This window comes from Festucalex cinctus, chromosome 8, assembly GCF_051991245.1.
Source record: "Festucalex cinctus isolate MCC-2025b chromosome 8, RoL_Fcin_1.0, whole genome shotgun sequence".
NCBI classification, from domain to species: domain Eukaryota; kingdom Metazoa; phylum Chordata; class Actinopteri; order Syngnathiformes; family Syngnathidae; genus Festucalex; species Festucalex cinctus.
Genome location: NC_135418.1, coordinates 26,646,987 through 26,660,568, shown reverse-complemented (window position 1 = coordinate 26,660,568; position 13,582 = coordinate 26,646,987). Strand labels below are relative to the sequence as shown.

Below are 13,582 nucleotides of genomic sequence, written 5' to 3'. Positions count from 1 at the left end.
GCATGAGCTTTTCAATACAATAAGCTTAAATATAAAATATTTATTTGATGAGCTTTTTAATTTAAACAACTTGATAAAGAATGAACACTTTCTTGTAAAATGAAAAGTAGGCAATAAAAAACATGCATTTACAAAAAAAAAAAAAAAAAAAGGGCTCTGTGTTACTGACCAAAAGTGGATTTAACATAATAGTGAATGTGAATATATGAGCATCAGCAGCATCTATAATCAAAGAAATTAACTTTTTCAGACCACAAGTTGATAAGATTTGTGGACATCAAATAATGAATTACCAGTAGTACTATATTTTGCAACAAGTAACTTCACAGTATTACGCACTACAGAAGCACTTCGTGGAATACAGGTACACTGTCCAGTCGACCACCGCAAACTCGCGGTTCAGCACCCATGGATTTGAAAAAAAATAAAATAAAAATGTTCTCCCCCATATCCATTTTTTTTCTTCCTATTTTGCCACATTTTTCCTGGATAATGTATACTGATTTTTATATATAAATATGGTTTTGGTCAATTCAAAAGAATTGTATTTCCCCCAACCAATGTGTTTAAATGAGCATCAATTATACGTGAATCTGCGGTGAGCCTATCCCGCTGTGAATAACGGGGGTCGACCGTACATTTCAAACAGACATTAGTGGGCAGTATCATTCCTTTCCAAAACTCGCCTTTAAATTGGGCAATGCACTGTATATAATTGTATGCAAAACAAAGCTGCAGCGTTTCTGTTAAATACAAGTCAGAGGTACAATATCCAAATGTATTATTATTACAGTTTGGTTGCTTCAACAAAATCGTCATTTTTTGGGTCACAGTGTACAAATCCTGACTTGTTGGCTCCCGTGTGGAAGTCTGACGCACCCTTTTCTGTTTTCCCCGAAGCCTGTTGTGAAAGGGTAATGGAGAGATAAGAGAACCTTGACTTGAACTTTTTCTTTTCAAGAATTCTAATCATAAACAGATGCTCTACCTGTGATTTACTGCTACCACTGAAACACAGCAAGTCGCTTTTCTTCACAAATAGTTGTGAGTTGAGCTTGCCTTGCTTGCAGCCACCTATAAACAAGGGGTAACTAAATGCATTGTCTTCTTAATGCATTAATGCATTGTCTTCTTGTGTGATGAGGTTTCCATGCATATGTCACGGGGAAGGTCGACGAATATCCTCACCTGTGATCATGCTCACCAAGATACCAATCACGATGGTTGTCAATACACCGAGGAAGGAGATATAGAGGTAAGACAGAGAGTACCAGAAGTCTGCCAAAGGGGGCCTAACACTGATACAAACGCACACACAATAATATTATCATTTGAAGTATTGGAAGTATAAATTACAAAATGACAGTTGACCTTTCTGTTACGATACGGGAACTGATTTGAAATATTTAAATTAGTGTGGTCACTAATGACTGAGCTATCTCAAGGCACAAGTTTGTGACATTTTTGTAAAGAAATGTGCCATTAATTATTTTTAGTCATGTTACATTTGCACCTTGGCTCAATACAGGATGATAAACACTTCCCTGTGTTTTGTGTCTGTCAGGTGTTGTCAAAGGGTGAGATTTTTTTTAGTAAGTTAACTTCTCTTTTTGTACTTGTTTGACAGAAATGTTGATTATCTCGTATGACTCACTCAGGTTGCTGAGTGGGGGTTACTGGAGTGGTCCAGGGAGCTGCTGTTGTTGCGTTGTACTGGAGTGTGCTGTTGCAACCCGCAGTGCTGACGGGCAGAGGGTTTGTCTTGGCCGCCGTCGGCGGGTAGACCTGACCTCCAATCCCCACCCACAATGTCAACCCCAGGCTGACGAGCATTCCTGTGAGGCCTCCCTGCAAAGTCAACAAGGGCAATGCTGAAATGATCTCAGCTTGCGCTAGCAGGTGCGTGTCAGTGTGTGTGTTTTAGCGCTACTCACGATTGAATTGGCTGTGCGGAAAAGCATGCCTAATACGTACAGCCCCAGAAGTGGTCCGCTCAGCATTCCAAATAGGGAGAGAGCTGCCTGCAGACACATCACTATCATGACACTGTGCTGCAGAGCATGAACTGTCAAGTGTTAAAAGTGCCCGTCAGGTTTACCTGCAGAACGCTTCCCAACTGTGAAGCAACTCCAGCCATCCCAATACAAACACCTCCAAAGAACACACCTAATGATAAAACAACAGATTCCAGTTAAAAAGAGAGCCAATTTGCTTTTTTTTTTTGCTTTTTTTTTTGCTTTTTTTTTTTTCACAATTTGAAACCGTTCCCATGAGCCATGTTTTTTTTTTTTTCCCATCAAAATTCTCACAGGAAAAGGAATTACATCACACTTAGCATCCACTTGTGACACTGTAGTTTGAATCAAACGTTTTTGTGGGCAGTTCTGTCTTGTGCAAATGCTCATTGTCTTTTTTGGTTTACCGATGACAACCAACTCATGGCTGAGATAGGGCAAGCTAAAAAGAGGACCTTCCCAGTGTTGTCTGCTAGTTAGAACTTTTCCAACCGCAGTGACTTCTGTTTTTTCTTTTTATTGCATTCTGATTTGCCTATCTTTAATCTCACCAAACACCAAACACTGTAAAAGCAGTAAAAATAGATTTAAAAAAAAATTTTCCTCAACATATCATATATTTAAGAAATTGTTTAAAATAAAAATGGCTATGTTTGTACTGCGCCTTGTACTGTATGTTTCAGAAGGTGTCAGGCCTGCATTTCTAAAAGCTTAACACATTAAAGGATAAAGACAGATGCTATTATATAACCCTGCAGTTGAGTTAACATACTTTTACGTATTATAACCTGTATCTTTCTTGGCAGCCATTTAGAAAGTACTGGCATGTTACCACCTGCATGTTTGCTCAAGAACTGAAGGCGGCTGAATGCCAGAGATAACATTTGCAGTGTGCACTGTCAGTAAAAACAGCCAACATATGGCCTGTCCTATTTTGACAAGGTGAGACATGCGAGTTGAATGTTCGTTCATCCAAACCACTTTTGCAGTTTTTCAGAGAGCTCAAGCCTTTCCCTGCTGATTTCAGGTGAAAGGCCGACTGTACCCTGGACTGGTCGCCAGTCAGCCACAAGGCACACGAAGTAACGGAGAATCATTCACACTCCCGTGCACACCATCACTGAGTGGGAACTGAACCTACACTGCATACACCAAAGTCAGGTGTGTATCCTCTTACGCAATCTGCGTCTCGGATTTGATTGTATGTCAAGTATGTCTTTGTGTGTGTGTGTGTGTGTGTTTTGTTTTTTGTTTTTTCGCCCAGGTTAAGAGCATCAATCAGTTATCAATCTTCTGAGATTTGTGAGTTTGAAAAAAAACAAACATTTTATGTAATTTGAATTATGTAACCATTACTTGCAGTATTTGGATTTTATTGTTAGATTTTTCACCATACTTAACTATATAATAAAAGATTTTCAGTTGCTAAAGCTGTTCTCATTAGAATTTGAACGTATTCATACAGAAACGAAAATAAGCAGTTATTTCTGGGTAACCTAAAAACAATTGTGATTGCAATACAATTACCCACTGAGCCTTTTTATCAACACTTACTGAGGCCCATGCTAATCCAGGTGGTCTGCTTCACTGAGAGGTTTCTGCACAGTGGACGAAGGAAGTCTTCCACGGTGACAGCAACAAGGGCATTGATGCTGGAAGACACTGTACTGAAAAACATAACCTCATCATGTAGCATGTACAGTAGGCTATGTGATTGCTTTAGCATTCAATGCTACATATTTGTTCAGCAGGCCAGTACATCCTTCGATGTTCCTTACCTGGAACTTCACTCCCTAAATGAATCACAGCAAATTTGCACATGCACCCTAACATTAGACACACCTGCACAAGAATGTGCCTTTGTGAATATAATAATGCCCAATTGTCAAAGCATAATTATGGTTGTCATTTCCGGGTGTGTAACTGTTCTCCATCATGCAGAGCAATGTTTAGCAAGCATATTTTTAAATGCATAGCTCTTCACAACTAAACAATTTCCTATGCCAAGACAGAACATCTGTGCCCTGTGAGGTTGTATCAAATGCTCCATAATGGTCTGGAGGTTTTCCCACCAATCATAAACTAAGGAAGTTGCCTACTAACAATCTAGCTGATAGATAAACAAAACCAAAAGCAAAGCTATAAAAATGATTTACACAATACATTTATTAATAGTTAATCCCAGGCAGAGGTCTTTTGGCCTTTTACACAGTAGGCCTACTTGCATTATTATTATTTTTTTTCTGCATGTGGCCCTTAGAATAACATGTTTCCTCCTGCTCCTCCTGCGCATTTCTCTTTCCTTAGCCTCACCTCAGGGTGCCACTGTATGCAGCAGCCACAAACAAACCAGGGATCCCGGGGTAGACAGCCAAGATGTCCATGACCAGGTAGGGAAGCAACTGTTTATTGCACAGACACAGTTATTCAATGCATAGGATGCTGTCTAATGGTCGGCTTGTGAAATTGTGGCTACCTGGTCGGTGGAACCAACATCGCCATTGGTGAACGGGTCACAGTTCTTGTAAATGGAGAACATGGTGAGGCCAGACAACATAGCTAGGCTGAGAGTCAAGCACAAGCCCACCATGTTCACATATAAAGATCTGGGTAGAGAGAGAGAGAGAAGGGCTGTCAGGGCATGAAGGCTCCTCAATGTTAGTATGTTGTAGGAATGCTTACATCTTGGCATGGCGCAGTGTTTTGCATGAGATATAGCGCTGCACCTGGGATTGGTTTATAGCGAAGACTGACATCCATGTCATACAACCTCCTATAGTGATGCTCCAGAAAGTATGTCGCTTCAGGGGATCGGGGTCAAAGCTTAGCCCGGTCCAAAACAAAAGACAACTTATCAGTTGAAAATATTTTAATTATACAGAGGATATTTGGTTTGCAAGTTCTATTCTAAATCACTTCTATGGCATAAAAGAACCAATATAAAGGCAGTAATTGTGAATATGGCGGTAACTACTACGTGAAAATTATTGCTGGTTTTGAAATGATTTCTTGTGGCAATAGATTTGTAGCTTCACAATGACTTATGATGATATAGAGTCAACCGAGCACCGCCTGTATTATTCGATTCTTAAATAGATAACACCTCTTTCCAATAATGATACTCTACCCGCCCGTGCTTACTCAAATGTCTCAAGTCTGCCGCCTTGACCGGCGTCTTCCCAAATCTTGTCCAGACCTCCCTGAAGTACGGCCCCTCTCGCAATTACGGCCACAAACCCGGCCAGCATGATCACCATCTGGAGCACGTCGGTCCAAATAACGGCTTTCAGGCCACCCTGAAGGTGACATCAACAACGGATGATAGCGTTCCGCCAGTTTGAGCAGACAAGCAAAATGAGGCTCAGAGATATTTAGGGAGACAAAAAAAAAAACACATCACAGTAAACACAGAAACACGTGAGGGTGCTCTACCAACCAATGTGCAGTAGACGATGCAAACTGCCCCTGTAGCCACCAGCACTCCCCACAGATCCATTCCAGTGACTAAATAATCAGAAAGGCACAGTTAAGTAGGCGTCAACTTTTTTTCCATGAGCAAGTAAGTATAATTATCTCAATCCGGTTCATTAGTGACAGTTATTTAAAGTGTACTACTGGATCAATAGAATCTGTTCATTTCAAAGACTAGTACAAAATATGTCTTCACCAAATTATTTGTTTCTCCCCCAAATGGAAGTTAAGAACAAAAATGAAGGACATTTTGAACACAGAGACACGAATGAGTGGATTTGTAACCGCCCTGGTAAACTTTACATCATCTGCAAGTGAAGATCCCCTTGCAAGTTCCTTTATAAATGTCCTTTTGCGCACTTCAATGTTCTGCATAGATGCCAGCCAGTCTGTTTCTGTTTTTGCAATCTGAAATACTGTGTGTGCCTTTGTCTTTGTTACATTATGGGTCCCATACTCACTTTTTTTCCCGGTTTAACGACCATTGTGGGGACCGACTTGTCCTTGTGGGGACATTTTGGTGGGCCCCACAAGTTCAGACCTTTTTTGAAGGTCAGGACTTGATTTTAGAGTTTAGTTTTTAATTGGATTTTGGTTGGGGTTAGAGTTAGGGTTAGGGTTAGGCAATCAGGTGTGATGGTTAAGGTTAGGGTAAGGGGCTAGGAAATACATTATCTGAGAATGAAATGTCCCCACTAAGATACAAAGACAAATGTGTGAGCACCTCTCCTTCGCTGGATTTAAAAGGAAGTCACTTTCATTGGACAGGGAGTGAGTCAGCTGTATTTATTACCACAACGGCACAAACACACTTTCCTACCTGCACCCGTCTAAGAAAATACCAAAAGAAAGAAAACTCCACCTATGTGCACAGTTATACTACATTTTGTGCTTAACTTGCGCTGGGCACAAAAATAGGGCACACAATTTTAATATGCTAGTAATATTGTTTAATTTAATGTTACTTTGTTTGTTTGTTTTTTGTTCAAATAAAGGTTTGCACAACCAGATGCCTCCCCATCATCTACAGTTGAGCTGAGTAAATAAGCCAGTAATAATACTAAGCCTTTATTTACAAAAATACAAATACAGTAGCCTACAGTTGGGTGCATGTCACTATTAAGACAATATTTAGTCACGACTTGTTTTGTCACCATTTCAGTCATTATTGCAGTTGCTTTGCTCATGTGTTTAGGTGCGGTCTGCATCTTTTCGTGAAACCTTTTTCTCTACATTATTGGCTCCGTTAGGTCAACACCGTCAACAGACGCAAATAGTACTGTATTTATTTACTCTATCTGCTTCTCTGTATTGTCACCTTCCTTTCTGCTAACGTTCCTGCTTGCTGTTCTACAGACACCTCCCACACATAGTATATCACTGCTTCTTGACTAAAATTGCCAGCCATCTGGATTCCGGACTTTTCAGCACTAAATACCTGCTTTTGTCTTGTCAAGACGTTAGTACGGAATGTTCTAAGTTTGCTGTGTTGACCTAGATAGACCCAGAGGCAAAACAGACCCTTTTAACAACTGTGTGAACTTATAAAACGGCTCAGATTAAATGTCATTCATTCGAAACTGAAGTTTTCAAGCTTTAATGGTGACTTACTTTGATTCAACGCAAGAGCCGGCGCATAGATGACCAAACCGGTGTACAGGATCTGTTAAGAGAGGATGCCATTAGTTGATTGGATTGGAAACAACACATGCTTTCCATTCATATTCATGGGCATGGAAAAATGTTTTATTTTCCATAAAACCAGCAGGGAACATGAAGACAGGTGTTGTTTGTCATGAGGAAGAGCACGGAAGTTGTGTTGAGTTACTAACCGTCTGCATGACGTACATGAAAGTCCCAAGTATGCGAATGAGCCGGTTGAAGCGCATCTCCAGGTACTAGAATAGAAAGGGAATCAATCAAGTTAAAATCCAAAATACTGTGGTAATTGTTTTGATTTTTTTTGTCAGAAGTTGAAGTGAATGTGAGCAGAGATGTGCATGTAAATGTTGCTGATTTGGTAATTCATAGTATAGCTTCTGTTCATGTAAAGTTGTGCTCATAAGTTAACATACCGCACAGGGTTATGTAAACTTGTGTGCACAACTGTATGAATATTAAGTGATTGGCAACAGCTTTGTTGTATTTTGTGACATACCAGTAAAAGTTTTTTTTTTTTTTTTCCCCCGTTCATAAGTTATTAGAATTGTACTCATATGTCTTCCTCTTACTTCGTAGGCACTGGTGATCCCCAGCCGGTAGAAGAGAGGCACGAAGATTTCAGCAGTGATGATCGCCATGAGGACGTAGCTGATGCAGAAGAGCCAGAAGGACGTTCCGTACGAGTACGCCTCAGCCGGCGAGCCAATAAAGGTGACGCCGGACATGAAGCTGGCCGTGAGTGACATGGCCACGGGTATCGCCGTCATCTGCCGCCCTCCCAGAAAGAACTCAACGCTGCTGTTCTCCTTGCGTCCTCGGAAGGCCTGGAAGAGGCCGATGGTAGCAGAGCCCACAATCGTACCCGCAAACACAACATAGTCCCACACAGTGAAGGTGGCCACTGGACCACCCGTGCCGACCATGGTGAGTTCAGGTACGCTTGATTATTGACGCGGGAATATCTCAAAATAATCCACTTGTGCAGAAAAAGAGACCGCAAAAAGTAGCAGTGAGAAAAAATGTACTTTCCGAGGTCATCGAAAACAAATACAGACACATACAGTGGAGTGGAGTCACCAGCACTGATTCATACGGACACTCCTCTGCCGCGCAATGTGCAAAAGCCTACCTGACAACCATAAAGATTATTTCACTTTGTTAATAATCTGTCAAGGACGGCCTGAGGCTTTGGTCAGCCGTCATCTCGTGCATTTATAAAAAAATATATATAGAGAGAGAGTTTTCCTCGTGGTGTATCAGCTGTTGTTCTGATGTCAAACAAAAGATACAACCTCAGTGAAACATGTTCCATCATTAAGCATATCCAGATTGCTTATTAACCTATTCCTTATCTAAGAAGGCAGGTGGATCTTCAAAATGATCTCATCAGTCAGTCACGTTTTCGTGAGTCCGCTTTGGTTCATTATTTTGTCCGTTTCTGTTGCTTGTTTTGCTCTTTGTTCAGTTTTTTTTTGGTTTTCAGGGTTGGACATGGCCTTCTGTCCTTCATAACCAACAGTATTTAAACTCTGGTTCCTTAGTCACTCTTCACCAGAACGTCTCGTACAGCGGTTCTTAAAGGGATACTTTACTTATTTAGCCATTTTTTTCAGTCAAACATTAATATTTTGCCTATAATAAATTTGATATTTTCATTATTTTTCATGTACAATTAGTACCTTTAAAAACACATTTTGCAACTTGCTGTCGACTGAAAATGACATCACAAGGGCTCAGGTAACCAATCACAGCTCAGCTTGTGAATGTCACATGACCAAACCTAGAAAACAGGTGAGCTGTAATTGGTTACCTGAGCCCTTGTGATGTCATTTTCAGTCGACAGCAAGTTGCAAAAAGTGTTTTTAAAGGTACTAATTGTACGTGAAAAATAATGAAAGTATCAAATTAATTATAGACAAAATATTAACTTTTTATTGCTATAATGGGCTAAATAAGTGACGTATCACTTTAACTCGGTCTCAGTTGTTCAGCGGAGGTCAAGACACACCCAAAGCAGAGGTCAAGACACACCCCACTCAAATGTTTTGTGATGATACGCCCCATTTGGCCATCATTGGCTACAGGTGATCACGCTGCAGGAAATTTGTGGGATAATATCACGATCAAGTGCTTTTGGTGTGAATCACTGTCATCATGAAAAATTAGAAGAATCATGAATCTTTGAGGCTGTATTAAAAGTGGGCCAATAATTTCAAACATATTGGTACAATGATGGATCTCTGAAAAGGTTTTTGCTTCATTCTACACTATTTGACTCGAACGAGTCATTTTGATCATATTCCGTTTTCATATTTATTGAACATTTTGCGCGTGTCCCTGAAGTTGCTGTCCACACTGTCATAATGGGCTAACTGCCCCGCCAAAAAAATAAAAAATAAAAAATCAGTGACAGGACGCTCAGCATTTAATAATTATTTAATAATTCTTCAGCGGAGGCCGAAATAGTGGATAGTTGCTGAATAAGTAATTGCACTTGTTTGATCACTTTCATCCTATTGTACCTGTATGTGCGTATTTGGATGGTGTCCGCTGCCCATCTTATCCTGTTCGCTCTGTCCTAGTGACATGTGAATTGATACTGTACCCTTCAGGAATTCCAAATATGTTAGTACACAGTCACCTTGCCAACTAACTGAATGATGTTGCTAACTGAAGGTACACCATGTGCTTATTAAATGCTAACTATTCTCTAAAAATGTCCACCCTGTCAGCAAGGTTACATATTTTGCTGTTTGCATGTATATTGTCTGCTTGCACTTAATTAAAAAAATAATAATGACATGAAACATGCCTTCCTAACAGCACATCATCTTCTAGATACAATGACTGTGAAGTTCAATGGAAAATCGCAGATTTAGGGACTCTCAAAGGCTCCTTATGGTTCTATTATGACTCTTCTGTGTTTCCAATTGATCCCACCTGGATGATAAAGGGCTGTTTGCAAGCATAATTGTCAGGCAACACAAACCACATGCCTCAATTATCCTCGACAATGATTCAACACGAGGTAAGATAAGGACGTTACACTATCTGATTTTATAGAGTGCAGGAAGATTTTAAAGTTTATAATACATTTAGTTGTTTTTTATGCTTGAGACAAGATAAAACATTTCAGGGTGTGACATCTTTGCAGTGCTCTTTCACTGACTGCAGTGTAAGCCAGAAAAAAAAAAGTTAGTGTGAAGACACTATTTCCTGGTTAATGTTTACACAAATGAGAGACAGATTAGACTCTAATCTGTCACTATCTTAAAACACAGTGAAAACTCTGTTTAATATTGGAGAGGCTCATAAGAAATATACATTCCTTCCGGCAAAAACGAGGAGAGGGCTTCTAGTGCACTGTTGCACAACCTTTATTGAGATGAAGCACTTAAATTTTTATAATGGAAAATTCTCACCACCAAAAAAAATAATTAAAAAAAAAAGTTAGATGGTGGACAGTACACAAAGGTTTATCACAACTTCTGCCATCAAGTGGAAAAGTGTTGTTACGTCTGCCACTAACATCACTGCACTGGAACAAATATACATTATTTGTAGAAAATAAATTATGATTATCTGGCAAATTAAGTGAAATTGATCTCTCATGGCAAAGCTCTGGTCAACTCACAGTGCAACTGGAGATTATTTTGACTGGGTACTAACGGAAAATAAGTAATTCATGTTGTCAGCGTAATGGACTTATTAGTGGTTCCATTCGATCACAGATTGGCGATAAAAGGGTAGACAAGACAACGGACAATACATTATGTATAGTGCAGTGAATATATAATTGCCCTAAGGACTCTTTGTTGCGGCATCGCCAGGCTTCTCTCACGCAGGTGATGCACAAGAGAGCACATGAGAACATAGGAAAATGACATACTTAAATATTATTTTCCTTTGCTAGATAGCCTTGTGACGCGAACCCCGGCTGAAGATGAACGCCGCCGTGGTCACCTGTTGCCTCCTCTTGCTGCTCTGTCGTACGGCAGCACCAATGTGCATACCCACCGATTACACCTTGTTCGTGGAGAAGCCCGAGTGTGACTTCTGCGTGGCCATCAACACCACCATCTGCGTGGGATTTTGCTACTCCAGGGTTCGTACTGTGCATACTCAACAACCACAATAGACCTTCAGTAAAGAGTATTACTTTGTTTCATAATTTTAAAGACTAACAATGCACAGGCTTACAATGTTAACAAATTAGGAAAGAAAAAATAAGGAAAAAAAAATGTCCAATCATGTTTATTTTGAATTTTGATATTCCCCAATCTTTGTGAAGTAACTGGAATACTGCAAAAGAAATTTTTGAAAAAAAAAAAAGTTTTTATTTTTAAGCTATGATGTGTGTCCACTACAGTGGACATTTTTTTTAAACTTAAATGCTAGGCTCAAATACAGTTAAAATAATTCAAACAGTACTTTAATGTGTTCTTAAGAGACATAGAACACATGCTAACATTTAAAGCCTAAATTTGTTCAATAAAAAGTGTTCTACGCTTAGTTTTCCTCTTCCCTAAAAAGTGCTTGCACTGAGGGAAGCCATTTTCTTTTATGATGCATTCAAAGGTAGTAAAGACCTACATATTTGGTATGATTGGAAAGCTCTGAATGTCCTCTGTAGAGCACAAAATGAGTTAATTCAATGCACTGGGTGGGAAATATTCAGGTTTAAATAGGTCCACTACAGAGGACAAATTTGAATTGCTGGTAGTCAGGAGGATATTATAAATGTTTTAATGTCCCAAAGACATATTTATATGTTTTTTATGTTTTATATGCTAGCTCGAGCATACAGAAGGATTTGATGCAGCCTCTCTACTGCAGAAATGAGTTGAAGCAATGGTAGTTATTACAAAAACGGCCAGCAGGTGGCAGCAGAGTAGAGCTCAACGAGGGCAATGTTAAAACAAGCTGATTTCCCATTTCTAAGCAGATTTGTCAGTGATGAAACTTAACTATTCTAATGTTAATTGCTGCAAAATGGAAACTGGTATACTATTTTTTTCTATTGAAAGAAGAGACTCTAATTTATTTTATTTTTTTTTATATATATATGTATTTTGTGGACCTTGCAAAATTAGTCAAATTACAGGAAAACAGCCATGAGCGAAGGGGGTTGCTTCAGTAAAAATGGCTGCGAGTTAATGAGTTAATGAGGTCATATGAGAAAAGTGAGAAAAGTCACAAAGCTACCCGTTTTTCTGGTTGTGCGGATTCTTCCGTCCACTTACTGAAATTCTAGTATTTACGCACTCTGGGTGGAGCAACCCCAAAAATGTTGAATAGGTTCCATATATATTTCAATTTAAACATGTTTGCTTTTACATGAGTCCGGAGGCTACACATATCCATTGTGGGAGAAAAGGACCAAGAGCATTTCATTTGGAAATGTTTCCATATCGTTTTGTATACCAACACTGTGCTGCTTGTGTACGGTGAGCAGGACACCAACATCAGGGACATATTCGGCTCACGCTTCCTGATCCAGACAGGCTGCACCTACGACAGGGTGGAGTACCGCACAGCCCAACTGCCCGGATGTCCCGGAGCAGCCAGCGCCGCCTTCACCTACCCGGTAGCCCTCAGCTGCCACTGCGGAGCCTGCCGGACTGACACCGACGAGTGTGCCCACAGGGCGGACGGGGGTGGCACTGCTTGCACCAAGCCGGTCCGGCATATGTACCCATACCCTGATGACTACATGCTCTCCTTCTGAATCCACTGGGTGTTTTGCCACCATCTTGTTTGCCTGCGTCAGGACAGGCATGTGAGCCTCATTTGTCTCTGAGTCACCAACCTCATTCATCCCCCCATGTATACACAAGTGTGCTTGTTTGACTCCCAGGCTGATTATGTGCACTTGATTAAAGCCTCCAAATAGCCTCACAACTAATCCGCTCTTGACTTAATCACATCCGGTTTTGCTTTCTGTTTACCAAACACACGGCCTGGTGAACTTTCCACAATGTCACCTCGGAGACTATTTGCCTTGACTGCGAGGCATGTGCACACATGAGCCGTTGTTATGGGTTGAGGGTTGAAGGCCGCTGTCAAAATATTCTGTTCTTTGATTGATTGGGCCGAATGTCACCGAGAGACAGTTTATATTATACTACAATGAAGTACAAATAATGTGATTGAATTGTAAGATTTAAGCTTTCAAAGTTTTCAAAATTGGACACACCACATGAGTGTTAACCCTGCCAAATTTAAATCATTATAAAGATCACTGAGTACTAAAATAAGGCTTTAAAATCATGAAAAAAAGCACACTAATGTCTCCGTTTTCAAATGCTGCGGGCGTGTTCACTAAATATGCTGACATGCTGCAATCAACAGTCAAATGTCAATCAAATACTACTGCTACGCCCTGGAAAAATGGATGCTACTTTGTCAGCCATATGGTTTTCATATTAGGGCTT

The 13,582-nt window shown here is 40.1% G+C and overlaps 2 protein-coding genes across 5 annotated transcripts; one reads left to right on the top strand and one right to left on the bottom strand.

The window, feature by feature from the left end:
- Positions 1–149: 149 nt before the first annotated feature.
- On the bottom strand, positions 150–8,071 carry slc5a8l (solute carrier family 5 member 8, like). Its single transcript, XM_077529180.1, has 15 exons — positions 7,718–8,071; positions 7,319–7,384; positions 7,098–7,149; positions 5,452–5,519; positions 5,157–5,311; positions 4,698–4,838; positions 4,492–4,621; positions 4,329–4,417; positions 3,570–3,682; positions 2,099–2,166; positions 1,935–2,021; positions 1,655–1,848; positions 1,189–1,298; positions 989–1,074; positions 150–901 (listed from the first exon to the last, which is right to left on the bottom strand). The coding sequence occupies exons 1-15, from the start codon at positions 8,069–8,071 to the stop codon at positions 788–790; spliced, it is 1,827 nt and encodes a 608-aa protein (XP_077385306.1). The 3' UTR covers positions 150–787.
- On the top strand, positions 8,059–13,368 carry tshba (thyroid stimulating hormone subunit beta a). Of its 4 annotated transcripts, none has more exons than XM_077529200.1 (3): positions 8,059–8,082; positions 11,062–11,253; positions 12,604–13,368. In XM_077529200.1, the coding sequence occupies exons 2-3, from the start codon at positions 11,092–11,094 to the stop codon at positions 12,874–12,876; spliced, it is 435 nt and encodes a 144-aa protein (XP_077385326.1). In that variant the 5' UTR covers positions 8,059–8,082; positions 11,062–11,091; the 3' UTR covers positions 12,877–13,368. The 4 variants fall into 4 exon arrangements, with proteins under 4 accessions (XP_077385326.1, XP_077385328.1, XP_077385324.1 ...); XM_077529202.1 differs by lacking the exon at positions 8,059–8,082 and adding an exon at positions 9,079–10,176; XM_077529198.1 differs by lacking the exon at positions 8,059–8,082 and adding an exon at positions 9,079–10,993.
- The last annotated feature ends 214 nt before the right edge of the window (positions 13,369–13,582 follow it).

Coding starts and splice junctions, on each gene's coding strand:
- slc5a8l (XM_077529180.1), bottom strand. CDS start 8,071: ATGGTCGGCACGGGTGGTCCAGTGGCCACCTTCACTGTGTGGGACTAT. Junction 7,150..7,318: donor TCATGTACGTCATGCAGACG/GTTAGTAACTCA, acceptor CTCTCTTAACAG/ATCCTGTACACCGGTTTGGT. Junction 4,839..5,156: donor GGCAGACTTGAGACATTTGA/GTAAGCACGGGC, acceptor GACCGGGCTAAG/CTTTGACCCCGATCCCCTGA.
- tshba (XM_077529200.1), top strand. CDS start 11,092: ATGAACGCCGCCGTGGTCACCTGTTGCCTCCTCTTGCTGCTCTGTCGT. Junction 11,254..12,603: donor TGGGATTTTGCTACTCCAGG/GTTCGTACTGTG, acceptor TACGGTGAGCAG/GACACCAACATCAGGGACAT.